This window comes from Pseudoliparis swirei, chromosome 5 (assembly GCF_029220125.1).
Source record: "Pseudoliparis swirei isolate HS2019 ecotype Mariana Trench chromosome 5, NWPU_hadal_v1, whole genome shotgun sequence".
NCBI classification, from domain to species: domain Eukaryota; kingdom Metazoa; phylum Chordata; class Actinopteri; order Perciformes; family Liparidae; genus Pseudoliparis; species Pseudoliparis swirei.
Genome location: NC_079392.1, coordinates 21,726,105 through 21,740,573, shown reverse-complemented (window position 1 = coordinate 21,740,573; position 14,469 = coordinate 21,726,105). Strand labels below are relative to the sequence as shown.

At 41.6% G+C, this 14,469-nt stretch overlaps 1 protein-coding gene across 1 annotated transcript; it reads left to right on the top strand.

The window, feature by feature from the left end:
- Nucleotides 1-1,750: 1,750 nt before the first annotated feature.
- On the top strand, nt 1,751-14,162 carry lmx1a (LIM homeobox transcription factor 1, alpha). The gene is made up of 8 exons (XM_056413939.1): nt 1,751-1,786; nt 2,604-2,803; nt 8,076-8,296; nt 9,064-9,248; nt 9,936-10,013; nt 10,394-10,478; nt 11,102-11,278; nt 13,599-14,162. Exons 1-8 carry the CDS (start codon nt 1,751-1,753, stop codon nt 13,739-13,741), a joined length of 1,125 nt encoding a protein of 374 aa, XP_056269914.1. The 3' UTR covers nt 13,742-14,162.
- The last annotated feature ends 307 nt before the right edge of the window (nt 14,163-14,469 follow it).

Below are 14,469 nucleotides of genomic sequence, written 5' to 3'. Positions count from 1 at the left end.
AGATGTCGTTTCCCATAACATTGTATTACTTTACAGAAATTTAAACATGCGTTTATAGATCAAAAATGACTTTAATAAAAATATATTGTAGACCTCATAATATATGACCAGTCCATAAAAAGTGTCGAGTGTTTTTTACTCTACACTTTTTCTTTCTGTCTACTGAAAGAAAATCTAGGATATACAGGACTGTCTCAAAAAATTAGAATATTGTGATAAAGTTCTTTATTTTCTGTAATGCAATTAAAAAAACAAAAATGTCATGCATTCTGGATTCATTACAAATCAACTGAAATATTGCAAGCCTTTTATTCTTTTAATATTGCTGATTATGGCTTACAGCTTAAGAAAACTCAAATATCCTATCTCTAAATATTAGAATATCATGAAAAAGTATACTAGTAGGGTATTAAACAAATCACTTGAATCGTCTAATTAACTCGAAACACCTGGAAACACATTTTCAAATGTTTGATTTTGTTTTGCTGTTATAAATCTTTTTTTTAACTTGGTCTGAGGAAATATTCAAATTTTATGAGATAGGATTTTAGAGTTTTCTTAAGCTGTAAGCCATAATCAGCAATATTAAAAGAATAAAAGGCTTGCAATATTTCAGTTGATTAATGAATCCAGAATGCATGACATTTTTGTTTTTGTAATTGCATTACAGAAAATAAAGAACTTTATCACAATATTCTAATTTTCTGAGACAGTCCTGTATATATATATATATATATATATATAAATGAAACTTTAAATAAATATATTTTTCTATAAATATGCATATCTATCTGTCTAAACATATATCTATAAATATATATTTATATCTTTATACAATTTTAAAAATATATCTTTCAGCTATATATATTTATCTATCTAAATATATATATATATATTTACAGATAGATACATCTATATATATATACATATATATATATACTGTGTATATATATAGATAGATAAATATATCTATATATATTTAATATCTAATGATACATATACAGGACTGTCTCAGAAAATTAGAATATTGTGATAAAGTTCTTTATTTTCTGTAATGCAATTAAAAAAACAAAAATGTCATGCATTCTGGATTCATTACAAATCAACTGAAATATTGCAAGCCTTTTATTCTTTTAATATTGCTGATTATGGCTTACAGCTTAAGAAAACTCAAATATCCTATCTCTAAATATTAGAATATCATGAAAAAGTATACTAGTAGGGTATTAAACAAATCACTTGAATCGTCTAATTAACTCGAAACACCTGGAAACACATTTTCAAATGTTTGATTTTGTTTTGCTGTTATAAATCTTTTTTTTTACTTGGTCTGAGGAAATATTCAAATTTTATGAGATAGGATTTTAGAGTTTTCTTAAGCTGTAAGCCATAATCAGCAATATTAAAAGAATAAAAGGCTTGCAATATTTCAGTTGATTTGTAATGAATCCAGAATGCATGACATTTTTGTTTTTTTAATTGCATTACAGAAAATAAAGAACTTTATCACAATATTCTAATTTTCTGAGACAGTCCTGTACATACATAAAGCTATATATACATATATATATATATATGTATATATTTATATATCGAGGTGTATATCTATTTATCTATATATCTATTATATATATATAGATAAATAGATATACACCTAGATATATATATATATATGATGAGATATAGATAATCTATATCTCATCATCATACAACAATAAACAATCTTGAAATGCAATGTGACCCTTTAAGTATGACCTTTCAACCAACACTTTACTTCCTGAGCACGGTATGCATTATTGCGTTATGATGAAAGAAAAAAACATTTCATGTTCGCCTCTGGTAACTTTGTACGGTCCAATGTGGGGAGAGAGAGTGAGAGAGAGAGAGAGAGAGAGAGAGAGAGAGAGAGAGAGAGAGAGAGAGAGATGGGGGGGGGGGAAGAGGTAACCGGCACCTGCAGGACGTCTCCCCCTTCCCCCCCACCTACTCTCTCTCTCTCTCTCCGTCCTTCCCGTTCACTCCTAATAGGATAATTGATAGAAAGCCTAAATAGTCAATACCGGTGGACTCAGAGAGGTCGTCGGAAGCTCTGAGGAGAAACTTTGAAGCTCGCGCTCTGCACCGAGCACCAAGTGGCTCTGAGATCTGAAGAGAACCGAAATACGTTCCTTCCGTCTGGAGAAACTCGCACTTTGCAGGTATGGCCTTCTTGAACTTACACAACTGCATTTACACAATTGATGGGTCGAACCGGTGTTGTGCTTATAGGGGGGTAAAACTCGATGGCATGATTGTATTATTAAAGCTTTAGTAACTAAAAGTTATATATATTTTTTTTAATCTTTAGTATGAATTTAACTTGATATGTGTTTTTCAATTAGACTAAATAACGTAATATTTAACCGAAATAAGCTACAGTCAAGAACAATTAAAAAACAATTGACGTCTGAATATATAAAAACACACTTTTTAATAAACAAGCTCTAGAGCTCCTTTTTAACCAACTTTTCCCCGACGTAAAGTCGCAGTTCCACGACCTGCGCGTCAAACGCTGCTCGGCCTCTTTAGCGACTCTTCAGCTGTAAAAATGTCCATCATGAAAGGATCTGGCCATCATTGCAGATATGGATCAGAGCGCAGTGTGTGCGGGATGCCACCGGAACATCACAGACAGATTCCTGCTCAGAGTCACTGGCGGCCTCTGGCACGAGGAGTGTGTGCGGTGCGCGGCTTGCGGGGACGCGCTCACGAGCTCCTGCTTTCTGCGGGACCGCAAACTTTACTGCAAGCGGGACTACTACGAGTGAGTGATGGTCTATACTCTTCATACCTGTTATGTTTTTTTTCCTGAAAGCATGTCTATTTGACTTTTTAAGAGAAGCTCATCTTCGCCTTCATCCAAGGGAAAGAGATTTGTTTAGGTTGAGCAGATATCTGATTTTATATTGTGATACATTTACTTCATGAAGACACTTTATGTATATATTCATTACAGTTTTTTTATTTCAAATGTATGTCATGTGCTAAAATAATATATATTTTGTTCATGTTTACATTTTTTATTATGAATTCAGTTCATGGTCCTGTTTCCGCTTTGGAACATATGCAAATATCAATAAGTCCATATCACTAAAAACATATGTTCTACTAAGATATTACTTTGTTATAGGCTGTTTTTGTTTTGTTTTATTCCATTTTATTTACTTTCTTTTAGTTTTTGGCCTGGGGCCCACATATTACTGCGTTATTAAGCCTATTTTCACAAGGGAACCCTTGTCCAGATCTGACCTTGACTAAGAACGTGTGTGTGTGTATGCGTGTGTGTGTGTGTGTGTGTGTGCATGTGTGTGTGTATGTACGAATGAGAGAGAAAGGGATAAAGAGAGAGAGAGAGAGTTGTGAAATAACTAAGTTATCTTTAAACTAACTAAAACACATCCTATTCCAATAGTGTTGCATGTTTCACATATGAGTATGTTTTATAGTTTATGACAAAGGTATTGTGTTATGAGTGTGTGTGCACGTGTGCACGTGTAGTTGTGTATACGTGCTTCTGGTGCAGGCTGACTTGGTCCAAGCAGGGAACTTGGCACTAAGAGAACAAGGTGACTGCAGGAGGAAGGGGTGGCGAGGGAGCTGGAATGTGAGAGCACTATTGCATAGTGTACAATGCATCCACACACACACACACACACTCGTGCACACACAAAATAACACAGTAACACCTTCAGTCACAACACACACACAGACACACACAAACACACACACACACACACAACCAGGGGTAGAGCTCAACTGACACATTGTCAAAATGTGTTAAAATTTCGAGGCCCATTGGCGTGGCAACTGCAAGCTGGGGACAGCATATGGTCTCGTCGATGAGCCGGACCCCGCCCCCCCCCCCCCCCCCCCACACACACACAAAACTCTCCCACAACCATCACCCATCGCCCGGCTTCCTCCGACCAGCCCACTGCCTCATCCCCTCGTTCAGCGAGGAGCCGCACACCCTACAGGCAGCGGCTCACACTATTTCTGAACAATTTAGTGATGGTCGTTCTGCCAAGCAAGCAAGAAGTGGTACACTTACGGGTCCAAAACACCGCCCACCACCATGTTCCCACTCAACTGAATCACTCTGCAGTGATGCTGAGGGATATCTGCCAGCAGAACATTTAAAACCATTTTTTCTAGGATAACGACCAAGCACTCATTTCAACATTTTAATGTCTCATGGATGAAGTGGATTCTTGTAAAAGCACACAATTCAAAGTGCTTATCGTGATCAGTGAATCAAAGCACGGAGAAAACGAGCAGGACTGAGAGGTAATTAGCAGAGTAGAGCCATATGTCAGACGGTCTGGTGCAGCCCGACAAGAGAGACGCTGAGGATGGCGTGAACTTATTTTGGGGGACAGTGCGCTCCATGAGCCCTGGCGTTATGTGCCGCGGCATCTGGAAAGCTCACGGCAGCCCCCGTGTCGAGCGATGGGACGACGCCCAGCCGACCGTGAGATATCTGACCCGAACAATTAGCATGGAGGCCTGGTGCCAGAGCTCGGCCTCTGAGGCCTGGCGTCTCCGCCTCCTGCTCGTCCTGTCTGGGGTGAAGACACCTTCTGATGTGGGGTTTTTAAAAAGTGTGCCAGTGTTTCTGCAGGCGGCGTTCTGCTCCCTGCCTTCTTTTGATATGCGGGACGAGTGTGAAACCAGCTCATAAGTGATGGTTATTCCACACTGTGATCACATTTGTCTCCAACACACACGCTGTATCCTCGGCCTCGTTTTCCCTTTTTGATGTGTGCAAAGTCGATGCCAGCCAGACCTCCGGCTTTGGTCTGCTCATGGAAGAGAGAAGACACTAACGCTACAATTTAAACAACGTTTTATATTTTGTTTTTCCTCTTCAATCATCATGTCGCCATGTGATTGTGTTATACTGACTCCAAGAGGCTATACACACCACCAATTACTCAGAATGGTTGAGTATTTTATGTCAAAATTATTGATCAGAGTTCACATCTAAACAAACTTAAACAAAATCCTTCCCGGTATTCAGATTTGTTCAGCTATAATTAACATAAAATCAACAAATGCAGACCAACAAACATAACAAAAGTCAAATAATAATCCCTACCATCGGTTATTAAAAGTGAAAACTTACATACAGTGGTGTACAATATTATGATGACAGACATCAAATTGGAAAAAAACACAATAACCCCCTAAAAAGAATCCAAGTATTTTAAAGCAACATTTGAAATGTTATTCCTAATATCCAGTGTGGATAAAATAATTCAAGAAAATTGCATCATTAGTATTTGTGTTATTTTCTTCTCTAAACTGGACTAATGTTCAGTTGATTTAGATGATGATTTGAGTACTTTTTCTTTTGGACATCTCTGGTGAATTAATACTTAATACATTTGGTATGAATCTTCGGCAGTGTTATAGCTATACATGATGACAATAATTTATGTTGAAGACAAAACAATCCATTGGAAAAGTGACCGAGATATCGATACTCCTAACACGCTCGTAACGTCCATGTAATTCACTACGGAGCAGTCAGGATGCACCATTCATATGTCAGACTGCTCTGTCATTTCAAGAAGCGCTCTGCAGACTCATGTCCGACGGGGCGACGCTTCGGTTGCTCAGCCTGTCAGTATTTAGTTTGGCTAAACGGGTCAGTGGACGGGACAACGGATCGGTCGTCAGATCAGAGGTACGGCAGGCGGTGCACTTGACCCGCAGATCTGTATCTGAAACACACTCTTCTGTCGATCTGTGTGTGTGTGTGTGTGTGTGTGTGTGTGTGTGTGTGTGTTCAGCGGAAAAAGGATCCAGGTTAACCTGATCCAGAAACCGGATCTGTTCCTCTGCATGTCCACTAGACCAGCAGTCTGTCTGCCAAAGGTCAGCCCTGAAGTCAGGGCCAGAACAATGGGAGAGGAGGGCTTTGCTGGGGAGTAAATGTGTGTCTGTGTGTGTGTGTGTGTGTGTGTGTGTGTGTGTGTGTGTGTGTGTGTGTAGGTGTGTGTGTGTGTGTGTGTGTGTGTTATACACTGCATCTACCTTGAGAGCGGTGCAGGATTCTGCTGACTTATTCCTCCGTGATGATCTTGTCACTAGTCGCCATGTCTAAAATCCAGCGTGGCTGAGTGTTCCCGCTCTCCGGTCAGGGCCAATCATGTCAACGGAAACTTTTAAATATTAAACACCTTGAGCTGCTCCACAAGCATCGGAGGTCCTCTTACCTTTGCATTAACGACGTTGGGTACGATACCAACCGCACGAGGCGCGTATCGGAAAAGCAGGAAACGGGAAATGAGCTCAGAACTTGAATGCGTCACGACGGGACGATTAAATCGAGCACTTTGCTGTGTCACAGAAACCCGTCGGGTATTTCTTCCGCCACACTTCCACACATGTTTCGTCGAGGCACCTCGTGTTGCCACAGGAATGCACACGCCGCAGACGGTATGTTTGCCATATTAAAGCGCATACCATTGAGGCCGTGGTGGGCAGACGACTCGGATGGGTCAACCAGCCCGGCTGACCCTCCTGAGCTGCTGGGAATGGGCTTTAGCGTTTCCCGAGCGACTCCATAGCAACAGTGAGAGGTCCCAGCAATGTTTGTCTTCGGGATGTTGCAGCTCCCGGCCTTTTGACAGGGATGTCTCAACGCGGCCGTTTGGTTAATGTTTCGTCGGAGGTTTTGTTTGTTTGTCAACATTGTATTGAAAAGGAAGTCCAAAGCAATATTTGTTTCACTGGAAGGCTAATGTGACATCTTGGATTCACTGAAATCACCTATTGCGAATACTTCTGCTTATGTCAGAACTGCTCGAGGCATAAAAGTGCCACAACACAAAAGGAAATCCTTATATTTTTGTTTTTTTTGTGGTGTGTAATGTATTTTTCCTTCCTCGTAGAATTGCTTGGAAAGGGCATGTGACACAGCATCATTTCATTAAAAACCATAACCACATCTGTCTGAAATAAAACACACAAAGAAACAATTAAATACAGATATATTATATATTTATTACAATGAAATGTGAATCACAATTGGTTTCTAATGAAACAGATATGATAGTTGTGGTTCTTCATAGGAAGCCAAAATAAAGTAAATATGAAGAGGAAAATATATGTATTTTTTTCAAAATAAATTGTATTTCCCCCTAATGCCCATATTTCTTCTCCCTCCAAAGTACCAAAAGAAAAGCAAAAAAATCTCAGCTTGAATCAGTGAAATGTTAGGCTCTCCTTTTGGGCCCGCTTAAAGTATTTTCATGTGGAAACAAAAAAAAACGTGGAAAGAGAGAAGAAGAAAAAAGAAATCTGTCACTTTCTCATGCTTCTTGAGCTGACTGGTCTGGTGACCCAGTCGGCTCTGCAGACAAACGGCAGCTCCAGAATGATGACGCATCATCCTGCGTGACAGACCCAAAATGCCGCGGTGCCAGCCAGCGGACAATGGTCCTGCTGCTCGGGGGCCGGCTCGGCCTTTGTCCCGCTCTGGTAAAGCAGACTTAGGGATAATTCCGCGGATAATTCATGGGACCGGCGGCCCAGCCTCTCCCACCGGGAGATCTGATTCCCCCCCCTCTGCCTGGAGCCATGGCCTGCCGAGAGCTTTTCTCCTGCCTCCCCGGGAGCACAGCCTCGGACAAGGCAGCCGGAGCCACGGCAACAGTCTCTGAGGCCTAAGCCTACCAGTCCTGGTTGCCAGGCGCTAAGATGCACACCCGCCACACTGAGGGTATGTGTCTGAGTGGTCGGGGCGGGAGGAGGGGGAGGAGAGGGGAGGGAGAAGTCAGGTTGGCAGTTGTTTTGAGTGACAGCTCGACTCAGCGACATTCCCCGAGTCAACCGAGCATGTTCTCTCTTCTCATGGAGTCCCTTCTTACGGAGGTGTGAGGGGTCCTCGAGTGTCTCAGCTTATACTCCAGCTCTCGGCGGGCGTAACAAAAGCATCACTCTCTGTTATTTACTGAGCTCTCACAGTCTCTCTCTATATCTTCCCCTCGCTACATCCACCCCCCCCGCCCACCCGCCCCTCTCCCCAGTCTGTTTGCAGTGTGTTGTGGGGGCTGCTCGGAGGCCGTCTCTCCCGCGGAGCTGGTGCTGCGAGCGGGCGCCGCTGTGTTCCACCTGCGCTGCTTCACCTGCAGCGTTTGTTCCTGCCGCCTGCAGACCGGAGACCGCTGTGTCCTCAGGGAGGGACGGCTACTGTGTGCCAGAGAGGACTATCACCAGTGTGTGGCCAGCCCGACCTCCTCCGACACAGGTACAGGTCGGGTGTGTGTACGTGTGTGTGTGTGTGTGTGTGTGCGCATACACCAATGACACAGTACAGCAATACCATGGGTTCGAAACGATAAGACTGGGGGTTTGTTTTGACCCATATATGATCTACTCTTGTGTGACTTGTAACTGATTGTTAGTCGTGTGTGTTCATTTTGTAGAACTGACAATAAGACAACTTGAACGTATTGTCTCGGTCATCCATTCATCCATTATCTTTAACCGCTTATCCCTCGCAGGGTCGCGAGGGAGGGGGAGCAGGGGGAGGGGGGGCTGGAGCTGGGTGATTGTCTAGTTCAAAAGGATCTTATTATGTTTTGGGTAAATAACCTAATAGTAAGATGAGAAAAGAACACCCGGTCAGAACAACTTAGCAATAAATAAGACGATATGATTAGGTGTCCAATATCGATAAAATTATGCTTTTATAGATACGTTTTTGAGTAAAACACTGGCTACCACTTTTCCATCTATTCATTAAAACATTCAAGGGGTCCAGGATTACTCCAGGTTGCTAAAAGGCATTCTGGGAAATGCAGGCAACCACAAACTGAAGCAGAGATCAAGCAAGTTGAGGAAAAGCGATTTGACGAAAGTTCGTAATCCGAAAATAGCAGAATGCAAATAACGCTTTAAATGTTTCAAAATTGATAGCAGAGGTTCTCTCTTTGTTTTATTCTCGCCTGTCTTCCATATGTGAACGCTTGGTTGTGAATAAACATGTGCTTTTCAATAATGTCTGCCCCCTAGGTAGAAGTGAGGAGGAGGAAGAAGAAGAAGAGGAGGAGGAGGAATCTGGAAGGGTTACACACAGACGAGTTAGATCAGAAGACCTGGACAGCAAACGACCCAAAAGGCCACGCACCATTCTGACAACTCAACAAAGACGGACCTTTAAAGCCTCCTTTGAGGTCTCGTCCAAGCCCTGCCGAAAGGTAGAGTGTTTATTCTCTGTTCAGTAGTCTGGGGGTGCTGTAGTGTCTGCCCTGCTCCACAGCTTCTGTTCCAGATACAACAAAGGCTTCCATATGTTTATGCATATCGGGTGTCTCAAATGTGTCATTTCTCTCAACATTCTTACTGTAAGTCCTTCAAACAAAAGAGAATTTTAATGCATTTAAATGAGGATTTGACAGGCTATGGTATAAATGATCAAGCAACAGCATCATAATTCTTTCTAGTTTAACCAAATACTAATGTGTTCATCGTTTTGAATAGTGATATAGTGTTAATTTACATTTTTATGTAATGTGGACAGAAAACCATGAAATCATGTGTTGCTCTCATGCTGTTCAGATAAGAACAAATAATGAACTTTTCAATGCAGGAAAAAAAAGACAGAAGTTAGCCCTAAAGTATACAGCTATACTGTAGAGATAGCTCTATATATATTTAGCCATAGCTAAGTTATAAAGCAGACTTCAAAAACCCAAAGGAGCAGATATTCAGAAATAAGTATTTTTAAAATGCTTTAGCCTTTCCTCCTTGTTTGAGTTGGATTGGTGAAGTGATAGAGGTTTTTGTTCAACCTTCAAGTGACCTCTTCTCTATTTCTATTTTCCAAGTGTGACCCTCCCATTCTAACTTTCTCCCCCTTTCCTCCCCCTGAATCTTAATCCAAGGTAAGGGAGACCTTGGCAGCAGAGACTGGTCTGAGCGTCCGGGTTGTGCAGGTCTGGTTCCAGAACCAAAGGGCCAAAGTAATACAACGTGCACACACACACACACACACACACACACACACACACACACACACACACACAGTCATATGCGCTACTAATAAAAATGACTCTTTCTGCACCGTGTATGTATGCCAGAGTGGAAATCAGCCTGGTTATCTCTTCATACAGGAAACTGATGACATCTCACTGTGAGATCACGGCAGATTAATCCCCATATTTCCTCAAAAAGTGGGCTCATGTGTGATTTCCCTCCTCCACTGAAAGATGTCCTTTACCACACTGTATGCAATTGAGCGAACACAGTGGTACACCTGGGTGGCAGAGGGACTGTGGAGTGATACAAATGTTGTACCCTGGGCCTGTATGTGAGACTTATGCCTGCTGCGGCTCTTTTGTAGATGAAGAAGTTGGCCAGGAGACAGCAGCAGCAGCAGGAGCAGCATCAAACCCAGGAGCAGCGAGAGCATCCATCACACCACACAGGTATATGGATTATGTTTTAATAAGAGGTTAAATCCCATGGTATACTAAAGACATATATGTATATATTAGTGCTGTGAAAAATAACGCGTTAACGCGTTATGATTAAATTACAGGATTAATTAGTTAGTGGTGAGCAAGTTATGTGCACCCCTGTGTATAAATGTATATATCCGTCTTTTGTCATAAATCTTTATGTTCTCACAAAAATATACCGAGAATATCGGTAATATGTGATTAATCATGATTAATCCACAGAAACCTGTGATTAATTTGATTAAAATTTGTTTCACAGCCCTACTATATATATATATACAATGTGTGTATATAATTTTTTTTGAAAGGATATATATATATATATATATATATATATATCCTTTCCACACAAAAAATATACAGAGGGCAAAAAAATACTTTTATTATCTACCAGTGAGTTTTTTCAAGTGTCTTTTACAACAACAACAAACAATAAGAAGTCAGATAAAGATGAATACCAGATTTATGAGAGAGTCTTTTTAAATCACCCAAGTCAGATATTGTGGAGCTGTAACGATGCTGAATGCTCAAGCAACAAAAGCGTGACTGTAACGGATAAACACAACTCCTGTGTCTCCTGTGTCCCACAGCGCCCTCCTGTGGCGGTTTGACATCTGAGCTGGAGCACCTGGGGTCCTCCTTTACCCACGTTCAGCAGCATCAGCAGATGGGCCTCACCACGCTGGAGCCGCAGGACTATGACATGGACCCCTTCAGACAGGGCCTGACCCCTCCTCAGATGCCGGGGGATCACATGCACCCCTACGGTAAAAAACCTCTGGGCTATCCAACTGTGATGGAGAATGACAGCATATATTTAAATGTTCGACAAAGGCTTCGTGATAAGTGGGATTGGTAGAATGAACAACAAAAATAAAAGAATATTTATTTCATGATCATTTGGCATGATGTTGTCAGTGCGATTTTGTTCATTTAAAATGCACAATAGTTGGTTTCTTTTCTTAACCCTTGTGTTGCCTTAGGGTCATTTTGACCCGAATCAATATTACACCCTCCCCCCGCCTTAGGATTAATTTGACCCCATTCAATGTTTAATGTCGGTGTTCTTTCGGTAGTCAACAAACAAACATAAAGTGCCTCACACTTAAACTTGGAAAACAATATTAATTCTAATAATTTTCTGGAGGTTTTAATTGCTGGCGTCAAATTGAACCCAAAGGGTAAAATATGTTAGTAAATATAAAGGTAACAGGAGGGTGAAACATTGAATCGGGTCAAAATGACCCAAAGGCGGGGGGAGGGTGTAATATTGATTCGGGTCAAAATGACCCTAAGGCAACACAAGGGTTAAATGTGGACCTCAGTTTCCTGCTCTGTGTCCTTGTGCTGTAGGAAAACTCTCATTTCCTTTTTGGCTTCTGTCCCATCAAAAGGTTTGATAATTAAAAAAACAATACTGTCTCTTGGTGACTGTTTCCATGCGATTAAATATGTGGAGAAGCTGTCCAACATAATGTCACATATTGTGGATGAAATCGTGTAAAATAACCATATAATGCAACCAGAAACATCCAACACTGACCTGCATGTAAACATCTCCAGCACAAAAAATATTAACATTATATATTCTTGAAGGGATTTTGTATTTATTTATTTATCTGTTTACTTTGCAGGGACAATGTACACAAATGAACAGTAAAACTGTAAGTGAGCCAAAAAGAGCAATTTTCATCTGTTGTCCCCGGACAGCTTTTTGAAGGCAGCCTAAAACGCTAACATTTAAAATAACACAATGAAACTAAGATTTATCGATAAACAGCGATTAACGTATGTACAAAACCGATTCACATACAATCAAAAGCAAAGTGTATACAGTATAAACACACATACATATATATATATATATAACACTGAGGCACATAACACACATCAACACTGAACAAGACAAATGCACATATAGTCAAAACAAGCCGGCAGGACACACGGTGCATCAATGGAGTTCATTATAGTTATTTTATTCATCCCTTGTACGAATAAATAATTGTAAAAAGCCAGTGTCTTTCATTTCTTCTGACAGAAATGGCAAAAAAATATTCATAACTTTGTTTTTAATAGTGTGAAATCACCTAAAACTAAGAATCGTTGTGTTTTCATTAGCTTAAAAAGAGCCCCTCGATATCTTAAAAATGGAGCGGATCCTCTTTATCCGCCTTGTTCCTCTGCTATATTTCTACGGTAGCCCAGAATAGACAAACCAAATGCTGGCTGTGGAGAAGGCCTTTTGTGTTTTCACAGTTCTTGAAGGCCACTGTACTTCTCCGACCCTTGTAAAAAGCTGCAGTAACGTGATCCGCAGAATGTAAAACCGCGGTGCTGCCGGCCGCCGTCTGACTTCTGTTGCTCCTGAAGTAGTTTTATCTCGGTAAGGATGGCCTCTGCGCCGCGGTAACACCGCTTTGCACTTGGCTGCTCACATTACCGCAGTCTCGGAAAGGGAGGAGTGAGTGGAGAAGGAGACTATATGCCTTCAAATCCTGCACGCTGAGCCTTTAAAGTCCCTTACAACCCAGCCCCTCCAGAATGTCATTTTTTTTACTTAACCCTTGTGTTGCCTTAGGGTCATTTTGACCTGAATCAATATTACACCCTCCCCCCGCTTTCGGGTCATTTTGACCCGATTCAATGTTTCACCCTCCTGTTACCTTTATATTTACTAACATATTTTACCCTTTGGGTTCAATTTGACGCCAGCAATTAAAACCTCCAGAAAATTATTAGAATTAATATTGTTTTCCAAGTTTAAGTGTGAGGCACTTTATGTTTGTTTGTTGACGAAAGAACACCGACATTAAACATTGAATGGGGTCAAATTAATCCTAAAAGGGGGGAGGGTGTAATATTGATTCGGGTCAAAATGACCCTAAGCCAACACAAGGGTTAAGGCATAGCACTAAAGTTGGGTCGAAGATGGTCAAAATCGATAAAGCAGAGGTTGAAACGGAAGATTTAACAACTGTTTTGACAGGCTGAATAGTACTTATACTGCCCAATACACAGAACTTCATGTGTAAAACAATTGAAGTGCCGCTTAAAAAAAAGTGATGAACTACTTTGTGTCTTTCTCAGGTTTTAAGGGTCTGTATGGCGACATGGACAGAGACCCTCTGTGTCATGTGGCTGACAGCGACTGCCTGTCCCTGGGTGACTCCTCTCTGCTCACCCCCATCGACCGCCTCTACTCCATGCAGGACTCTTACTTCACCTCCTGAGGTTGAAGGGCGGACTCGGCGACTCTCCCTCACTCTGCGTCGCTCTCCACTCACATCTGTCGATGCCGTGAACAAGGTCGTTGAAGAAGTGGTTTGCGGAATCCACGCCGAAGCTGGACGTGGGTTCACGGTGATACCGTGCAATATACTGTACCACGTGCACGTACACATGACGACACTACTGCCTCTTACGCTTTACAATCCCACCGTACGACACAGGCTCCTGTGCATGCACGGTACTGTCGGACCTCTCTCACTATGTCTGAATGTTAGATTATGATATTAGTACTGCGTCTACAAATGTAAATAACTCTTTGGGTGTGTATTTGTATTTATTCTCACAATGTATGTGTGTGTGTGTATGCTGTTCATCTTGAATGAATCAACGAGGATCAATAAATAATGGTTGTGAAACGTTGAATATTTTAGGGATTAACATGTGTGGCCCAGTGAGCACGGATCTCCGGCGGATTTATTATGAGGATGGGGGTATTCATGCTGAGGGTTAGAGCTGGGTCAGTCCATCCTCGGTGCTTATCGGTCCAATCTAGGTGACGGGTCAGCGAGACATCTTCCCTGGGCTGTCGGGTGGATCATCAGATTGCGAAACGCTGGGCTGTGACAGCTGTATGGGTCAGTGGCGGGTAAGCATCACATCCACGCCGCCACCATCAACGCTCACATTGTGCTCCTCTCGGTCAAAGGCCCTCGCCGCATTTTTTCCTGCC